The 18,352-nt window shown below is 37.8% G+C and overlaps 1 protein-coding gene across 8 annotated transcripts in view; it reads right to left on the reverse strand.

The window, feature by feature from the left end:
* Positions 1-18,352, reverse strand: part of USP37 (ubiquitin specific peptidase 37) — an 80,288-nt gene that overhangs the window by 49,394 nt on the left and 12,542 nt on the right. For all 8 annotated transcript variants that reach the window (XM_036320805.1, XM_036320807.1, XM_036320803.1 and 5 more), the window contains exons 4-8: positions 15,691-15,862; positions 13,884-13,984; positions 9,428-9,606; positions 9,000-9,074; positions 615-712 (exon numbers count right to left, since the gene is read on the reverse strand). In XM_036320805.1, coding sequence (XP_036176698.1) covers positions 615-712; positions 9,000-9,074; positions 9,428-9,606; positions 13,884-13,984; positions 15,691-15,862 — 625 coding nt within the window. The remainder of the gene's footprint in view (positions 1-614; positions 713-8,999; positions 9,075-9,427; positions 9,607-13,883; positions 13,985-15,690; positions 15,863-18,352) is intronic.

Genomic DNA, 18,352 nt, shown 5'->3' on the forward strand with positions numbered 1-18,352 from the left:
TTCACTTTAAGGTACCTTGATAATGAGAGTTTAATTCTAGGCAGTTAAATAGGGAAGAAGGTAAAGTCTAGACTCTTTATAAATAGAATAAAAGGTCCCTTATATTTCTATACTTTAAAAGTATTTTAGCAGAGTACTGGATACAAATTGGTGCCCAATAACTAGTACTGAATTATGGAGTATTCCTGAATAACAGAGAGGTATGTCCCAATTTAGGGTTTTATTTCTAGTCTATACAGTATATCCTATATAATAAAAGGCTAACATGCAAATTGACCAAATGGCAGAACAACCAGTCACTATGACACACACTGACCACCAGAGGGCAGACGCTCAACACAGGAGCTGCCCCCTGGAGGTCAGTGTGCTCCCCTGTGGGAAGCCGGGCTCACAGCTGGTGAGTGCAGCGGTGGTGACAGGAGTCTCTCCTGCCTCCGCAGCAGCACTAAGGACCCCTTAGATAAGCCGGCAGTTGGACATCCCCCAAGAGGTCCCGGACTGCGAGAGGGCGCAGGCCAGGCTGAGGGACTCCACCCCTGCAGTGCATGAATGTTGTGCACCGGGCCTCTAGTTATATAATAAATGACTATCTTATATAAAGACCAAATACTTACCTGAAGTCCTATTCTCTTCCGACTGTTTCAAACTCAGCTGCTTCTCTCTACTGCTGGTTAAATACTTTCTTGAGGGATCTGTCATAGCTTTGTTGTTCCTATAATCAATAATTTAATTCAATATATATGTGTGTAAAGTGTAATTCTTAATTTTAAATAGCTGTCATTAAAAATTTACATTTCAAGTGCTAAATTCATGGATTTGCATGGAAGTTATGCTATAAAGTGTTAAAGCCTCAAAAGGTCAGAGACTTAAGCAAATGAGAATCATGAAAATAAGGTTTCATTACCAAGTCAAAAACCAACCAATCCATAACCCTATTGATTAAGCAAAAATGAAGGAGCATTTTATTTTTTACAAAACTCAAACCAGAGACAGCAAGATTACACAGGTTTTCTTAGTCAAAAGCAAGGGCAGATGAAATGATTTAGCTACTAAAATACCAAAAGAATCAAGAAGTAAACTATTCGAGCTTGATACTAAATAGGTTTAAAAAGTAAACATAACGGTTTGTTGAAGGAATGAATGAGTGAGGATGTGTCAAATATTCAAAGACCTGTGTACAGAAGAGGAATTGGATTGATTAATAATCTTATCTTAGTGTGATTCTATTTCAGAGTAAGGCACAGTTTTTCGGCAGTTTGTTTATCACTGAATAACCCCAAGCACATAACTGGTACTCAACAGGTATCAGTTAATATAATTGCTCACTGATGCTTTTTTTTTTTTTTTACTTTTGACATGTTTAATATAAGAATATTCACATTCTTAAAATAAAATCAGAAAATGTTGTCATATAGCTAATATATTGTAGACATTTTTAGACCATATGGGAATATTAACCTTGTCCTCAAATTGCTTATAGTTTACTTATGGAGGAAAAAAAAAATCCAGCCCTGGCCAGGTGGCTCAATTGGTTGGAACCTCATCCCATACACCAAAAAAGTTGTGGGTTCAATTACCCATCAGGGCACATATTTAGGTTCTAAGTTCAATCCCCAATTGGAGAGCATACAGGAGGCAACCAATGTTTCTCTCTCACATAGATGTTTCTCTCTCTTTCCCATTTTCTCTAAAAAAATTAAAAAAATAAAAATCAATAAACATATCCTTAGGTGAGGATTTAAAAAAAAAACCTCACAAGAAATAGAACACATTATTAGCAAGAGGAAGATGTACAACAATGTAAGCAATATCACATGGTGGCAATATTGTTTGGCCAAAATATATACATATATTTATGAATATGAAAAATGGATTTTTAAAACAAATGTTTGCCAAATAAACTTGTGAAGTTTATTTGTAAAGCAAAGAAAAAAAGTAAAGCAAAGAAAAAAGTAAAGCAAAGAAAAAAAACCCTAAAATGTTCTTATAGTCTATAGATTTGAAATACTATTTACTGTGTCAACATCACTTACGAGTAACATTTATAGTAAATTATTTTTTTATCTTTAAATTCTTTATGAGTTAAGGTATTACAACTGTGTCTTCATCCCCCCATTAACCCCCATCCTAAATTATTTTAATTTCATGAACACAAAGGTAAAGTTTCTTAAGCCCCATTTCCCCCACTATCATTCCTAAACTGATATTCAGATAATGCTCATGCTTTAATTAAAAGTGTTTACTTTAGGAGGACCATTATGAATAAAGCCTGTATTAAACAAATTAGATGCTCCACCCAAATTCCCTCTGACCCCATTTTTGTATCCTCTCTTCCACATCAATTTAGGTATGTTTTCCATAGCAGTACTTAGGACTATCCCTAATAATATTCTATTATTGTTATTTTGGTTTTCTTAAGGGATTTGTTTTCTGTACTTCACTGTCTTGCCCACCCGATTCCCTTCCTGGTAACCCCTGGGAATACTTCCTTAATAAATTACTTGCACACTTAATCTCCATTTCAGGGTTTGCTTTCTGGGAAACTTGATCTGTAACAGCTGGAACTAAGAAGCACACTCTAAGGACAGGATTCTGGAATTGGATCACTTGTTTGGCAATGGGAAGAGAAATCCCATTGCTGATAATACCTCTGTGATCCACAGTGTATCTGTACTGAATTGGAATGGGATAAAGTGAAAGAAATATGGCTCATGCAGTATCTCTAGCATTCATGGAAATGTGGTAGAGTGCACAATGAATCTTGGTGGAGTTATAGAAATGTTCAAAAACTGAATTTGGTAATGATTGCACAACTCAATAAATTTACCAAAAAATTATTGAATTGCAGATTCAAAACAGGTGAATTTTATGGACTATAAAATGTACCTCAATAAAGTTGTTTAAAAATGTCCCAAATTGCCCTAACTGGTTTGGTTCAATTCTCGGTCAAGGGCATGTACCTCCTTTGCAAGTTCAATCCCGACCCCTGGAGTGGCGCTTGTACGGGGAGGCAGTCAGTCTATGTGTCTCTCTTACATTAATATTTTCTCTCTCCTTCCCTTTCACTCTCTCTAAAAATTAATGGAAAAAATATCCTCAGAAAAGGATTAAAAAAGAAAGTCCCAAATTATTCCCCTTCTAATATTCAACACCTCCACCCCAAGAAATGCAATTGCTTCTAACTCTCAAACTGAGGCAATGATAAGAGGTAAATGGAAAAGTAGTTTGTGAAAACTTGGATATTAGCATTAGGGGAAACTGGGTGAGGGATATATAGGAACATTCCATTTCATCTCTGTAACTTTTCTGTAAATCTAAAATTATTCCAAAATTTAATTCTTTCTGGACCCTATAAAAGCCTACTTGTTGTGCCTTTAAAGGAACTTCTAGATTTCTATAGACGCTTCTTCCAAAACAGCACCAGCATGAAACAGGCTACAAAGAACAGTTTTCAAAACCTTCAGCTATAGCCTTGAAAGATAACAAAGGAAACCCACCAAAGGACAAAGCCAGGAGTCATATGGAATACAATGAACAAGGATTTCTCTCAGAGGAAAGAACAGAGATTGCTACATGTACTAATCAAGAATTTACTCCCCTGCCCTGGCTGGTTTTGCTCAGTGGATAGAGCGTGTCCTACAGACTGAAGGGTCCCCAGTTTGATTCCAGGTTGTAGGTTCAATCCCCAATGGGGGGGCATGCAGGAGGCAGCCGATCAATGATTCTCTCCCATCACTGATGTTTTCTCTCTCTCCTTCCCTCTCTCTCAAATCAATAAAAAATAAAAAAAGAACTTACTCCCCTGCCTTCACAATTTCTGCTTAGCAAGATTTTATTGCTGCCACAGACCAGTGACTCTTCCAGTTTCCTATTCTGTCTATTCTAAACGTAAATTTTTATTTTTTATTTTATTGATTTTTTACAGAGAGGAAGGGAGAGAGATAGAGAGTTAGAAACATCGATGAGAGAGAAACATCGATCAGCTGCCTCCCGCACATCTCCCACTGGGGATGTGCCCGCAACCCAGGCACATGCCCTTGACTGGAATCGAACCTGGGACCCTTCAGTCCTCAGGCCGACGCTCTATCCACTGAGCCAAACTGGTTTCGGCCTAAACGTAAATTTTTATTGTGAATCTTCTGTGCCTACTCCAGCAATGTACAGGCATACCTCATTTTATTGCACTTCACACAGCAGTTTATTACAAATTGAAGGCAAGATCCTCTACCAGCAAAAAGATTATGACCACTAAAAGTTCAGATAATGGTTAGCAATTTTTTTTAGCAATAATGTATTTAAAATTAAGGTATACACTGTTTTTTTGTTTGTTTGTTTGTTTTTTAAAAATATATTTTATTGATTTTCTACAGAGAAGGGAGAGGGATAGAGAGTTAGAAACATCGATGAGAGAGAAACATCGACCAGCTGCCTCCTGCACGCCCCCCAGTGGGGATGTGCTCACAACCAAGGTATATGCCCTTGACCAGAATCGAACCTGGGACCCTTGAGTCCGACGCTCTATCCACTGAGCCAAACTGGTTCGGCTGTTTTGTTTTTTTTTTTAATATATTTTTTATTGATTAAGATATTACATATGTGTCCTTGTCCCCACGTTACCCTCTACCCCCCACCCCCCCCACCCCCGCTCATGCCCTCACCCCTCCGTTGTCCATGTCCATTGGTTAGGCCTATATGCTTGCATATAAGTCCTTTGGTTGATCTTTCCCCCTTACCCCCACCCTCCCCTACCTTCCCTCCAAGTCCCGACAGTCCAATCAATGCCTCTCCGTCTCTGGATCAGTCCTTGTTCATCAGCTTATGTTGTTCATTATATTCCACAAATGAGTGAGATCCTGTGGTATTTATCCGCTCTCAAGTTCCATCCATGCTGTGGCAAATGGTAAGAGTTCCTTTTTCTTCTTCCTCTTCTTAAAGAATACCTTTCAGCATTTCATATAATGCTGGTTTGGTGGTGATGAACTCCTTTAGCTTTTTCTTATCCGTGAAGCTCTTTATCTGACCTTCTATTCTGAATGATAGCTTTGCTGGATAAAGTAATCTTGGTTGCAGGTTCTTGCTATTCATCACTTTGAATATTTCTTGCCAGTCTCTTCTGGCCTGCATGGTTTCTGTTGAGAAATCAGCTGACAGTCGTATGGGTACTCCCTTGTAGGTAACTGACTGTCTTTCTCTTGCTGCTTTTAAGATTCTCTCTTTATCTTTTGCTCTTGGCATTTTAATTATGATGTGTCTTGGTGTGGTCCTCCTTGGATTCCTTTTGTTTGGGGTTCTCTGCGCTTCCTGGACTTGTAAGTCCATTTCTTTCACCAGGTAGGGGAAGTTTTCTGTCATTATTTCTTCAAAAAGGTTTTCAATATCTTGCCCTCTCTCTCCTTCTGGTACCCCTATAATTCTGATGTTGGTACGCTTGAAGTTGTCCCAGAGGTTCCTTACACTATCTTCATATTTTTGGAATCTCTTTTCTTTTTTCTTTTTCGGTTGGGTATTTTTTGTTTCTTTGTATTTCAAATCTTTGACTTGATTCTTGGGATCCTCTTTTCTGCTGCTGGATCTCTGTAAATTATTCTTTATTTCAGTCAGTGTATGCTTAATTTCTAGTTGGTCCTTTTTCATGTCCTCCATGGTCTCCCTATACTTATTGAGGGATTCATTAAATTTATCGGCGGTTTCCATAAAATTCTTGAAAAACCTTATAACCGTGGCCTTAAACTCTATATCCAATCGTTTGCTTTCCTCCATTTCTGCCATTTGTGACCTGTTTCTTTGTCTCCGCATTTTGGCAGCTTCCCTGTGTTGATAGAGTGGCCCTGCGCGCCAGGTGTCCTGTAGGGCCCAGTAGCTCAGCCTCCCCAGTTACCTGGGGTGGACACTCTTGGTGCACTCTTGGTGCCTTGGTTGTTGTAGAATCACTGGGAGGAATTGACCTCCAGGCCAATTGGCTGTGAGAATCAGCTGTGTCTAAAGTGGGAGAACTTCTGTGCTGAAGACACCCTTCTGGGGCAAGACTTGCTTCAGTGGGGCTTTGGTGCTCACTGAGTCTGCTCCCTGAGTGCGTCCCTTATGGATCTGAGGAGTTGCAGTCTGGATGGACCCCCTCTGACCACTGGGTACAGTGGCTCCTGGATCTAAGGAGGTGCTAATTCAGCCTCTGCCTGAGGCCACACAGCAGGAGCCACGAAGAGGCTCAGCTGTGAAGCAATGCAAGCCGCTGCGGGGCCTTGGGCCTTCTCTTGGAAGTTCCAGGTCTGCCTGGTTCGGCTGCAGTTAGGTACATTCACATGCAAAAGCCTCTGCGGCAGCCTGGGTGGGGCGGGGTCTCAGGGAGTCAGAGGGCGGAGAAAGCGGCCATGGCCGATTCTCCGCCCGGAGTCGCGCGTCTCAGTGTTCCGGTAACGGCTGCAAGCACCTCTGAGGGAAAGCCGCCCTCAAGTTCGCTCGCTGCCGGACAGACCAGCTTCTCCCCGTGTGAGACCTGGGTCCCCAGAGACTTCCCGGAACCGGAGTTCAGAGCCGTCGGGAGTTTGTGATTCAAAAAGACAGCCGCGTCCTCAGGCGCCACCCCCTTTCCTCGCGCGCGCGCGCGTGCGCGCGCCGCCGTACCTCTGCACTTCACCTCCGCAGCGCCTCTGGCTCTCAGCGTGCTTTTCTTTCCTTCTAGTTGTGGAATTTACACTCAGCCAGCCTTCCTGTTGTTCTGGATGATGTTTGCTCAGTCCTTTGGGGTAATTTTCAATTGTTGTGTGAGGCAATAATTTCCCGGTGTTTACCTATGCCGCCATCTTAGTTGCTCTCCTGCTCTATTCTGTTTGTTTTTTTTAAAAGACATAATGCTATTGTATACTTACCAGGCTGCAGTGGGAAACCAAAAAACTTGTGTAATTTTATTGCAATATTTCCTTCACTGCAGTGATCTGAAACCAAACTCACAATATCTCTGAGATATGCCTGTATAATGATATGTGTATGGAGATGGGCATAGGGAATGCAGACTAACTTGCCTTTTAGTTTTTAGGAACCAGATCATAAGGCACCTGGTCCAAAAGAGCACACTTGGACCTTATGGAGAGGACTGCACATCACTAAGCAATCCTGGACTTGGAGCTGGATACAAGGACTAAATGAGAGTTGGAGGCTGTCTCTATTAGGCTGAGGGAAAGAGTGTTAGTAAACAGGGCTATTTCTGTGGATATAGGGGTAAACTACAACAGCCTGTTAGTAAACAGGGCTATTTCTGTGGATACAGGGGTAAACTATAACAGCCTGTTAGTTGTCCCCAAATAACCATTGTACCCTTCTGCCATTATAAAATTTGGGCTAGGCATATTTACTGGTCTTCCTTATAACTTGATATAACCATATGACTAAGTTCTGGTCAATGTGACATACATAAAAGTTGTGTGTACAATTTCCAACCTAAAGGAAAGCAGTATGCCCTCCCTTTGCTCCTCTTTCTTTCTTCCCTCTGATAGGAATGCAGACATGAGAGCGAAGACTGAAGCAAAATGGAAGCTTATTAAGGACAGTGAACAAACAAGATAAAAGGAGTCTGAGACCTTGGTGATTGTGGTTTCAGATACCACACTATTACCTACCCAGATTTTTACATTTATTACAGCAGCAGAACCAAGATCTTAATCTATACTAATGAAAGGGTAATATGCTAATTAGACCAGGTAGATCGGACGTCCTTCTGGACATCATTCCAGACAATGCCATGGTGGCAGGGCCGAGGCAGAGGTGGTTAGGGGCAATCAGGCAGGCAGGCAGAGCAGTTAGGAGTGATCAGGCCAGCAGGGGAGAGCAGTTAGGGGAGATAAGGCTGGAAGAGGAGAGTGGTTGGGGGTGATCAGGCTGGCAGGAGAGAGTGCTTAGGGGTGATCAGGCCAGCAGGGGAGAGTGGTTAGGGGCATCAGGCAGGCAGGCAGAGGTGGTTAGGGGTGATCAGGCAGGCAGGCGAGCAGTTAGGAGCCAGCGGTCCCAGATTGTGAATCGGACATCCCCCAAGGGGTCCCCGATTGGAGAGGGTGCAGGCTGGGCTGAGGGACACCCCTCCCCCGCCCTGCAGCAGTGCACAAATTTCATGCACTGGGCTTCTAGTTAAAGTTCCTTCACCTTTTTCCCAGTTCTTTTATGGTGATCTCTTAACCTCAAATACCAGTTAACTATCAATTTTTGTTAAGGTGTTAACTGAGGTATTAACTAAGAACTGTGTCAAATAAGTTTTCTCCCCCTAGAAGACAAAAAAGACCCTCCCATGAAGAAAAAGAGGATGTGAGTTGGTGACTGTCTTGTTATAGGTGGATACCTTTTTGTTCAACCCAGAAAATAACTCTAAAAGGTTGACACTCAATGCCTAGAACCTATGTATGGTTTACATTTTTTTTACCCCTAAGCTAACTTTTCACATGAATAAGGTAAAAAGAAATTTTTGTAGGTAAAGGGAAAAGGGAAAGAAGGAGTCCACTCTAAAAGAGCAGACAGCAAGAAACATTTATTAGAGTTCTTCAACTCTACTCTTCCTCTAAGTCAGTGATGGCGAACCTATGACACACGTGTCAGAGGTGACACGCGAACTCATTTTTTTGGTTGATTTTTCTTTGTTAAATGGCATTTAAATATATAAAATAAATATCAAAAATATAAATCTTTGTTTTACTACGGTTGCAAAGATCAAAAAATTTCTATATGTGACACGGCACCAGAGTTAAGTTAGGGTTTTTCAAAATGCTGACATGCCGAGCTCAAAAAGTTCGCCATCACTGCTCTAAGTACTGCAGATTTTTTAAAAAAATCTATAATGGAAGAAGTGCAATCAAATGATCAAAACAATAGTAATGGTCAATCTATCACTAAAATACTTTAAATTCTGCTTTTCTATCTTTGAAATTCCCATAAATTGAATAATCTTCCCTCACAGTTGTAATTACCACTATAACAAATACTGATCTAGGGCCTTAAAAGCTCTTAAAGCAACTTACGATGATGAATCATTTTCCTTAGGGTAATCTTCATTCAACTCTGAGCCAGACAGCATTCTTTTCCTCTTTTCAGTTCTATAGAGAACAGAGAAAAGGACCTTATTTGAAAAAGTCAGAATTCATACCATTAAAAAGTATTAAACAACACACTCAAGGACAGATACTGTGACTACTGCTATCTAATTCTCTATACCACATGTAAAATAACATACCATATATCTGCACACTCGATATGTGTCACTGACATAAACCACATAAAACAAATACTAATTATCTACCAAAGATGCACTCTATACTTTCTTCTAACACATTTGACTAAATGGAAAATCTCACTCTTTTTCTCAAACTACAGGTCTTTCTATAAAGCTTAAAAGACATTTCTAAACAGGCACAGCTAATGACTAAGAAAGAAAAAATGTCTTTCATACCTATTTTCTAATAAACCTGATCTAAGAGGTGTTGATGTAGATGTCAAAGACGGAATCGTTCGGGTGACAGTTATTCCATTTCCTACTGCAGTCTTAATCGATCCTCTACCTGGATTACCAAGAACTTTTCGAAATGGAGTATCATCTTTAGTTTCCAAACTTCCTCTTTTTGAAGAGGCCTGTAAGAATAAAGTTTGAAATAGTAAATTGTCAATTTGCAAACTTTTAGACCAGTGATTCTCAAGTGAGAAGTATGAAAAAATACATACAACTAGAGACCCATCACCAGAGAGTCTAACCTAATTGGTGTGGGAATGAGGCTCATTCATCAGTATATTTTTTAAGCACCCTAGGTGATTCTAATTATGATCAGTGTCATAAATTGAGCAACATTTTTTCCCCCTGTAGTATTCTTTTTTTTTTCTTCTCTCGAATTAAAGAATCACATTTATTGCAATCTGGGACTATGAGGGGCCATTCCCTAAATCTCATAGTGATAAGATGGTGGCAAAACCAGACTTATATAGGCAAAGATCACAAAGGTATTGATTACATCTCAAGGTTTGGAATGAGGAACCTGGTTTGCAAAAAAGCAGTTTACAGAAGCAGAAGCAGCCTGTTAATTATAGTTTTGGGTCTCTGGATCACAGAGTTGCCAGGAACACATACATTATCTAGAGCCCTCGGGTCTTGAGACCACTGAGTTGTCAGGAACACATTATCTAGAGCCCTCGGGTCTGGAATGAGGAACCTGGTCAGACTTAAGCATGTGATCTAAATTACAGTTTTGGGTCTCCGGAACACTGAGTCAACAGGGACACGTTAACTGGAGCCCTCTGACCTTGGGATAACTGTACTGTCCTTCCCAGGTAAAGGAAAATGTGCTTTCTAAGACCAGTATGACCACTACAAATGGGATTTCACATTACAATCAATAGGGTATTAATCGAATGGGGTGATTTATATAATTCAGAAAATCAAAATAACTTTTCTATTGTTAAACAAAGCAAATAAGTACAGAAGTCAAACAGCATGGTTAAAGTTAAACTACAGTTTCTACCTGAGATGACTGCTACCATACTTCATTCCCCACTGGTTTTATGTACATGAGCCAAATCATGGACTCATCTTCATTAGTTAGGGGATTGTACTGCCCCCTAACTACAAGTAGTTTGACAGAATTAATTTTTCTGAACTGCCTGCTCTCCTGTTCCCTTGACATCTAGCCCCTGTAATATTCTTATAAACTTAAAAATTCCAAAACATACCTAGAGGCAGAAGAAAAATACTGTGAATTATTTATTTTAAAAAAAGGTGGGGGAGGGTTCACATATAAAGACATGGTTCTAGTAACCAGGATGAAAATAAATCTTTAGAGAAAAATCCAATTATAATTATGATAAATTAAAGTGATGTGTGTGTGATGTGCCGATGAGTAGTATCCAACTCCTGGCAACCCTAGGAATAAGTGATGTCCACAATGTCCTGTCCTCAACTGCCCTGCTCAGCTTCTGAGGAAACATGCTTGTGGCTTCTTTTATGGTGTCAATCCATCTTAGTTTTTGTCTTCCTCTTTTTTTGCTGCCTTCTATTTTTCCCAGTATGACTGTCTTAAAATGACTTAGATGTGACAAAAAGGAGCAATAATGACATTTGGTTGCCACAACTCAAATGCCAAGTCACATGTACATCATTATGACTTTTGAAGGGGTTCCAGTTTGGAAAAATGAAACAAATATATGTAATGATGGAGAAAATGATAGTGACATAGAGCTCATTGCAGAAGCTAAGTCAAATACTCTACTACTCCCAAGACACAGCAAAAAAATTTGGAGAGAAAACAGTAATAAAAAAATACAGGGTGGGGCAAAAGTACACTTACAGCTGTTTGTATAGAAAATAATACAATAATTAATAAATAATAATATAAGAATAAACTGTTTCCTGTACTGACAACTTTTGCCACACCTTGGGAAACAGTGCTTTCTACTAGCATTCTGCCAGATTGAAATTTTATAACTATATTAAGAGCTATGTGAATTACAATCTTAGGATAGGGAAGAAAAAAATGTGAGGCTCTCTGCATGAACAATTTAAAAAGTTACACTTATTTTCAAATGGGTGATACATACTCAAGATTCAATAATTGCCAAAACCGGTTTGGCTCAGTGGATAGAGCGTCGGCCTGCGGACTGAAAGGTCCCAGGTTCGATTCCGGTCAAGGGCATGTACCTGGGTTGCGGGCACATCCCCAGTGGGAGATGTACAGGAGGCAGCTGATCGATGTTTCTCTCTCATCGATGTTTCTAACTCTCTATCTCTCTCCTTTCCTCTCTGTAAAAAATCAATAAAATATATTTAAAAAAAAAAAAAAAAAAAGATTCAATAATCAAAATACAGGGGGAGCAAAGGGATACTGGAAGAGATTAATGGGGGGAAAAGAAGGACCTACGTAATACTTTCAACAATAAAAATTTTTTCAAAAGTCCAGAATAAAAAAAATAAAAACAAAAAAACCCATGCAAAAATCAAAATACTATTATAAAAACCACATGCTGAAAAATTTCATTATCACCCCAATGCCATTCACCCATTCTTCCACTCCTCATTTTCCTACTCCTTATAAGTATTCTTTTATTGTTCCTTTATGCAGAGGCAAATCAATATTTTATTCTTTTTGTTATATACATGGTAGCATACTATATGCAAACTGTTTTGCATTATCTTCAACCTTATTTGGCCCCATAGTAAGACACTTTACATTGCAACCTATTACACATACATGTAAAGTAGAAATGAAACAAAAGTTTCAGAAACCAATACTTATCCTTACTATGTATAATACCTATTCTATTCTATTCTATTCTATTCTATTCTATTCTATTCTATTCTATTCTATTCTATTCTATTCTATTCTTTCCTTTTTTATTTAATGCTAGTCACAGCCCACAAATTAATTTTATAATCTTAGAAATAGGAATTACTTATGGAGTATAAATATTTGCTTCTGCTATACATGATAACACTTACACATTTAAATATTTCAACAGCTTACATTTCTACCTATACTAGTAAATGGGTGGATCTCAAAGTAGTTATGGTGAGTTAAAAAGCCAGACCAAAAGAAAAAAAATTACACACTGATCCCATTCATATACACTTATGCAAATTAATCTATAGTGACAGAAAGCAAATCGTCTGTGGCTTAGGTGTAGGAACCAGAGAGGGAGAGGGAAGGAAGGACAACAAGGGGAGAATGGGGAAACTTTTAAGGGTTATGGCTATGTACACTTGGTTGACTGTGGTGATGATTTTACAGATATGTATATGTAAGTCAAAACGTTTCAAACTGTACTTTAAATTATGTGCAATTTATTGAATGTCAATTATACCTCAACTAAAATGTAAAAAAAATCCCACCCATCCTATACAACAACAAACTAACAAAAATGAAATTTTGTTCACTGCTTATCCCAGTAAATGGACTAAGTAATCACCTCGATGCACAGCCAAATAAAAGTAATCAGTTCCAAAGTTTCTCTTTGTGCCCAGTTTCACTTTGTAAAAAAAATGAAGAGATATAGGGCTGTTTAATTGCAACAGTGCATAGCAAATCTCATGGCTGGCTGAATATTTATGAAAGAAAAACTATTTAAAAAGCAAACAGAAGACTTTAACAAAAGAGTCTGGTATCATATAGTGTGGGGGCAAAGTTCATAATGTAGAACAGACACAAATGGCATCATAAAAATAGTAGCAGCAGACTCTGATCAGGTTGTTAGTATATGGTATTCACATGCATTATCTCACAGCAACCCTTAAAATATCATTGCTGTCTCAATTTTACGGATGGGTGCTAAGGCTTAGGATACTTAAAGAATCCCTCTGATGACTCACAGCTAGTAAGTGTCAGCACCAAATCTCAAGTTCACATACAACTCCAAAGCTATGCTTTTAAAAACCATACTGTACTTTACTGCAGTTCATAAGACATGAGACACTGAGCAAAGATTAAATTGTATTCTGTAAAACTGTATGTAAGAAGGGAAGTGATAAGTTTTAGAAAGACGTTCATAAAAAATAGTTGGAGACTGAAATAGCCAAAATGGTAAATTTCAGGTATGTTGAAAAGACCCTTAGGACAAAGCCAGAATTATTAGGTATTACAGTCTAAATTCTAATTCTTGCAATTACCTTATAGCAGGGGTCCTCAAACTTTTTAAACAGGGGGCCAGTTCACTGTCCCTCAGACCGTTGGAGAGCGGGACTATAGTTTTAAAAAAAACTATGAACAAATTCCTATGCACACTGCACATATCTTATTTTGAAGTAAAAAAACAAAACGGGAACAATATTTGTATTTGCATGTGGCCCGCGGGCCGTAGTTTGAGGACCCCTGCCTTATATAGAATGTCTATCGTTTTTTTAAAAAGCTTTTAGATTCAAAAGTACATACCTGATTGTCTGAGTAAGAAAGCTGCCTGTTGGTTTCCTTCTGTGAGGTTCTACTGCCCAGAATAGCTCCAAAACTACCAGACCCCTGAGAAGGTTTCATGGCTAGTGCAAAAGAAAAAAAAAATCCCAAATCACTCATTTTAATATCGAGATTTTCCATTATTAGTATATAACATTGCAGAAGTAGAAGCAGAAATAAATTAAAGTGCTTATTAATCAATTCTTTCTGAATAGAAAGCACATCTGATATAAATTGTAATTAAAATTTAGAGCTAGTCTCAAGCAAAAAATGAAATAACAGGCAAAAATTTGGAAACATATAATAGGACAAGATTTTATTTTTTAAAGTATCTCATAGGGTTGTTATAAGCCTTATAATATAAGGATTAAATATTTTTTAAAAATGTATTTTTATTTATTATAGAGAGGAAGAGAGAGGGAAAGAGAGATAGAAACATCAATGATGAGAGAGAATCATTGATTGGCTGCCTCCTGCACGCCCCCTACTGGGGATCGAGCTTGCAACCTGGGCATCTGCCCTTGACCGGAATCGAATCTGGGACCCTTCAGTCTGCAGTCCGACGCTCTATCCACTAAGCCAAACTGGCTAGGGCTAGGACAAAATTTTAAATGCTAGAAATTCTCCTATATCGATATTTGGTAATTAACACTATAGAAAAGTTAGTCGCCATGTGTCTATGGCATGAACACTGACATTGGATGAATGCCAAGAAGACATGTCAGAACCAGTGGCAGATATATTTCTAATAATGTATACTTCAAAATATTCTCTGTAAGTTCAGCAAGTGAAATGGCTTGTATTCCAAAGAAATCAACAATAAAGAACACGCAAAGTACTGTATATACTTTAAAAAATATTTTATACTTAGTCAATTCCCACTGATGATCATTTGGAATGTTTTAATTTTTAAAAATTGAAAACAATGCTGAACATCCTTTCAGATCCCTTGCACTAATGGTACGATTTTTAAAGGATAAACTCAAAATACTAACTGCTGGGGTAAAATAAAGGATGCTCTGACTAGGACTTCCAGTACTATGCTGAATAGAAGTGGTGAAAGAGGGGCCGTAGCTGGTTTGACTCAGTGGGTAGAAGCGTTGGCCTGCGGACCCGAAGGGTCCCGGGTTCAATTCCCGTCAAGGACATGTACCTTCAGTTGCAGGCTCTTCCGCAGCCTAGGCCCTGGTCAGGGTGCATGCAGGAGGCAACCAATCGATGCATTTCTCTCACATCAATATTTCTCTCTTCCACTCTCTCTAAAAACCAATGGAAAAATATCCTTGAGTGAGGATAAAAAAAAAAAAAAAAAGAAGTGGTGAGAGGGCATCCTTGGCTTGCTCCTCATCCTAGAGGAAAATCTTTTAGTCTTCATCATTGTGATTTTAGTTGTGGGCTTTCACATATAGCCTTTATTATGCTGAGGTAGTTTCCTTTTACTCCTATTGAGTATTTTATTGAGTTTATTGAGTATTTTTTATCATGAAAGGGTGCTGAATTTTATCAAATATTTTTTTTGCATTGAGATGATCACGTTGGTTTTTGTCCTTTATTCTATTAATTTGGTGTATTACATTGATTGATTTTTTTCATATCTTAAACCATCCTTGCATTACAGAAATAAAACTCACTTGGTCATAGTGTAATCCTTTTAATGTGCTGTTGAATTTGGTCTGCTAATATTTTGTTGAGGATTTTTGCATAAATGTTTACCAGGGATACTGGTCTACAGCCTAGTAATATTCTTTTATAACTACTAATGTCAGACCTTGGGATAATTAGTGCTCACCTGCATTGAGTCTGTTTTGATGGACTGCATCTAGAAACAATCTCATTTCCTCTGCATCCTTACTTGGTACTTTGTCAATAGATAAGAAGCTGTTATCCTGTAGCGTTAACATTAGGCGGCTTTGTTTTGCTCCACTGGGTCGAAGCACCACATTTTTAATGTTATGACTTAGCTGATTAACACAAAAGGGAAATGATCTTATCATTAAAAACATGATAATGAAGTATATAAGTTGTATAATGAATACTAAACTTTATACTTTCTAAGTTACATTTCTTACTCTTCCCCACATTAGGTTTTTTTCCCCAACCAAAAATAGTTCCCACTTCTTGACACATTCAAATCAAAGATTTCACTTTTAGAAGAGGCAAACACATAGTATTAAATTTTATTTTACATTGTAATCCTAGCAGTCTTGTTTTTATGGCAGGAACTTGCATATTTTCAGGTACAGTTACAAAGTTATAAAAACTAGTGAGTTAGAAGGGGATCTTAATATAAAGTGACAGAAGATATTTGACTTTGGGAGGTGGGCAAACAGTGCAATAAACAGATCTTGTAACATAGAAACCCACACATAAAACCTGTATGTTCATGTTGACCAATGTGACCCTAATCAATTTAATAAAACTTTAAAAATAAATTAATTTTTTACAAAACAGCACAACAAAAAAACTGAGGGAGTTAATTTTCAGAGTTTGGATGGTTTTTATACCATCATCGGTTTAGAAAACCCCATAGTGCAGCAGTCGCCAACCTTCGGACCTCGCAGAGCACTGGTTGGTGACCACTGCTCCAAAGGTCTCCTTAAACCAGCGGCTGCCAACCTTTCGGACCTCACGGACCAGGACCACCAGCTGACGACTGCTGCCATAGTGGATTAGAGGCTTTCTTTTTCTTTTCAACAAAAGCTTATAAAATACCTGGCAAATGGTGTAAATAGCTGTAATGTAAATAGGACATATTAATTCAAATTATAATCCTCAAAAGAATTCCACTCTCACACATTGAAACAAAACATTACCAGTATAAGAACATCTTTTTTTTCTTTTTTAATTGTTTAAGCAGGCTCATTTAACATTTATTCAATCACAAAGAACATGAGCACCCTAGAACTACCTTAGCTTACTTTTCCCACTCCCTAGAACTGGTTCAGTAACTTGTCTTATACTCTTCCAGACTCTGGACATGTGCTTTCAAGTGATAACTTTTCTATTCTCTTGGCTGAAATTTTTCCTAGAATTAATATATTTTGTAGTTTATTACCTAAATAATTCCTGCCAATCGGGCAAACTTGTTCTTTAACATTCTCCCCCAGCAGGCGTATACAAAAGTTTCTAAAGCTAGCTTTTCATGAAGACATACTCTCTTAACAGCATAAAAAAGGAAGTAATCAAATTTCATTTCTTGATTAGGAAAAATTGACCTTTACCAATATTCAGATAAGAATGAAAAAAATAATTTTACCAGTCAGACTTAATTTATATTTAAATTTTAAGTGATAGGTCTTAAGTTCCATGTCCTTGAGTAGAAATTTTTTCACAAAACACAGTAACTAGTTTTAGATGCTTTAACTCCGAAGTATAAATGAACACTTTAATATCAATAGAAAAGTAGATAACATCAATCAATATACCTCTTTTAAAAAATGAAAGTTAAGCCTTGGCCGGGTAGCTCAGTTAGTTAGTATCGTCCAGATACATCAAGGTTGCGGGTTTGATCCACAAACAAGGCACATACAAGAACCAACCAATAAATGCATAAATAAATGGAACAGCACACAGATGTTTCTCTCTCTCTCTCCCCCTCCTCTCTCTCTTTAAAATCAATAAAACAATAAAAATTGTCTTTCTCTGTTTAACTTATTTTACTTAGCACAATACCCTTTAGGTCCCATCCATATAGTTGCAAATAGGAAGATTTCATTCTTTTTAATGGCTGAGTAATATTCCATTGTATATATATACACACCACATATCTTTTTTTTTTTAATACCACATATCTTTGAAATATTTTTAAAGCTGCGAATGCATTTGATTCTAAGTTCGAGAGGAATAGTGTATTATTCAGCTCTATATTCTAAGCCCTTACTACAGTACCTACCACAGCAATTTCTAGGTGGTTAATGAATGCTGAATGCAACCTGATGTAAAACTGAGATGAGGGTGGAAACACATATAGAATCATATGCTCCTGAAGATCTATGTTAGCTTTAAATATTTAGTGCTAATTTGGGCTGAGGACTGAAAAATCAAATCTCTATTTGGAAAACAATCTTTCATTGAAATGGGCACTTTGGTATACATATATGGCAGAAATTACTATTGTTTCTATTACCCATGTCACCATGTCTTTCTTCTAATCTATTTAAGAATATCTTTCCAGCTAAAAGTTCTTCTTAAATTTATCTAGGTCTTCCAATGCTCACCAGTAGATCCCCACAAAAACTATGTATATCTTTGATACACAAAATCATAAGCAATTTATTTTCATAGTTGAAAAGCAAAGATAAGTGGCAATTTTACCTCAGCTCAGGTTCTCAAGCATAAAGTTTTATAAATTGTTCTTCTATAGGGTACTTTACATTTAGAATAAATATATTTTGTATAATTTAATTAACAAATAGAACTTTAAAGTACAGGAAAATATAAGTAAAACATTT

This window comes from Myotis myotis, unplaced genomic scaffold (genome assembly GCF_014108235.1).
Source record: "Myotis myotis isolate mMyoMyo1 unplaced genomic scaffold, mMyoMyo1.p scaffold_m19_p_8, whole genome shotgun sequence".
NCBI classification, from domain to species: domain Eukaryota; kingdom Metazoa; phylum Chordata; class Mammalia; order Chiroptera; family Vespertilionidae; genus Myotis; species Myotis myotis.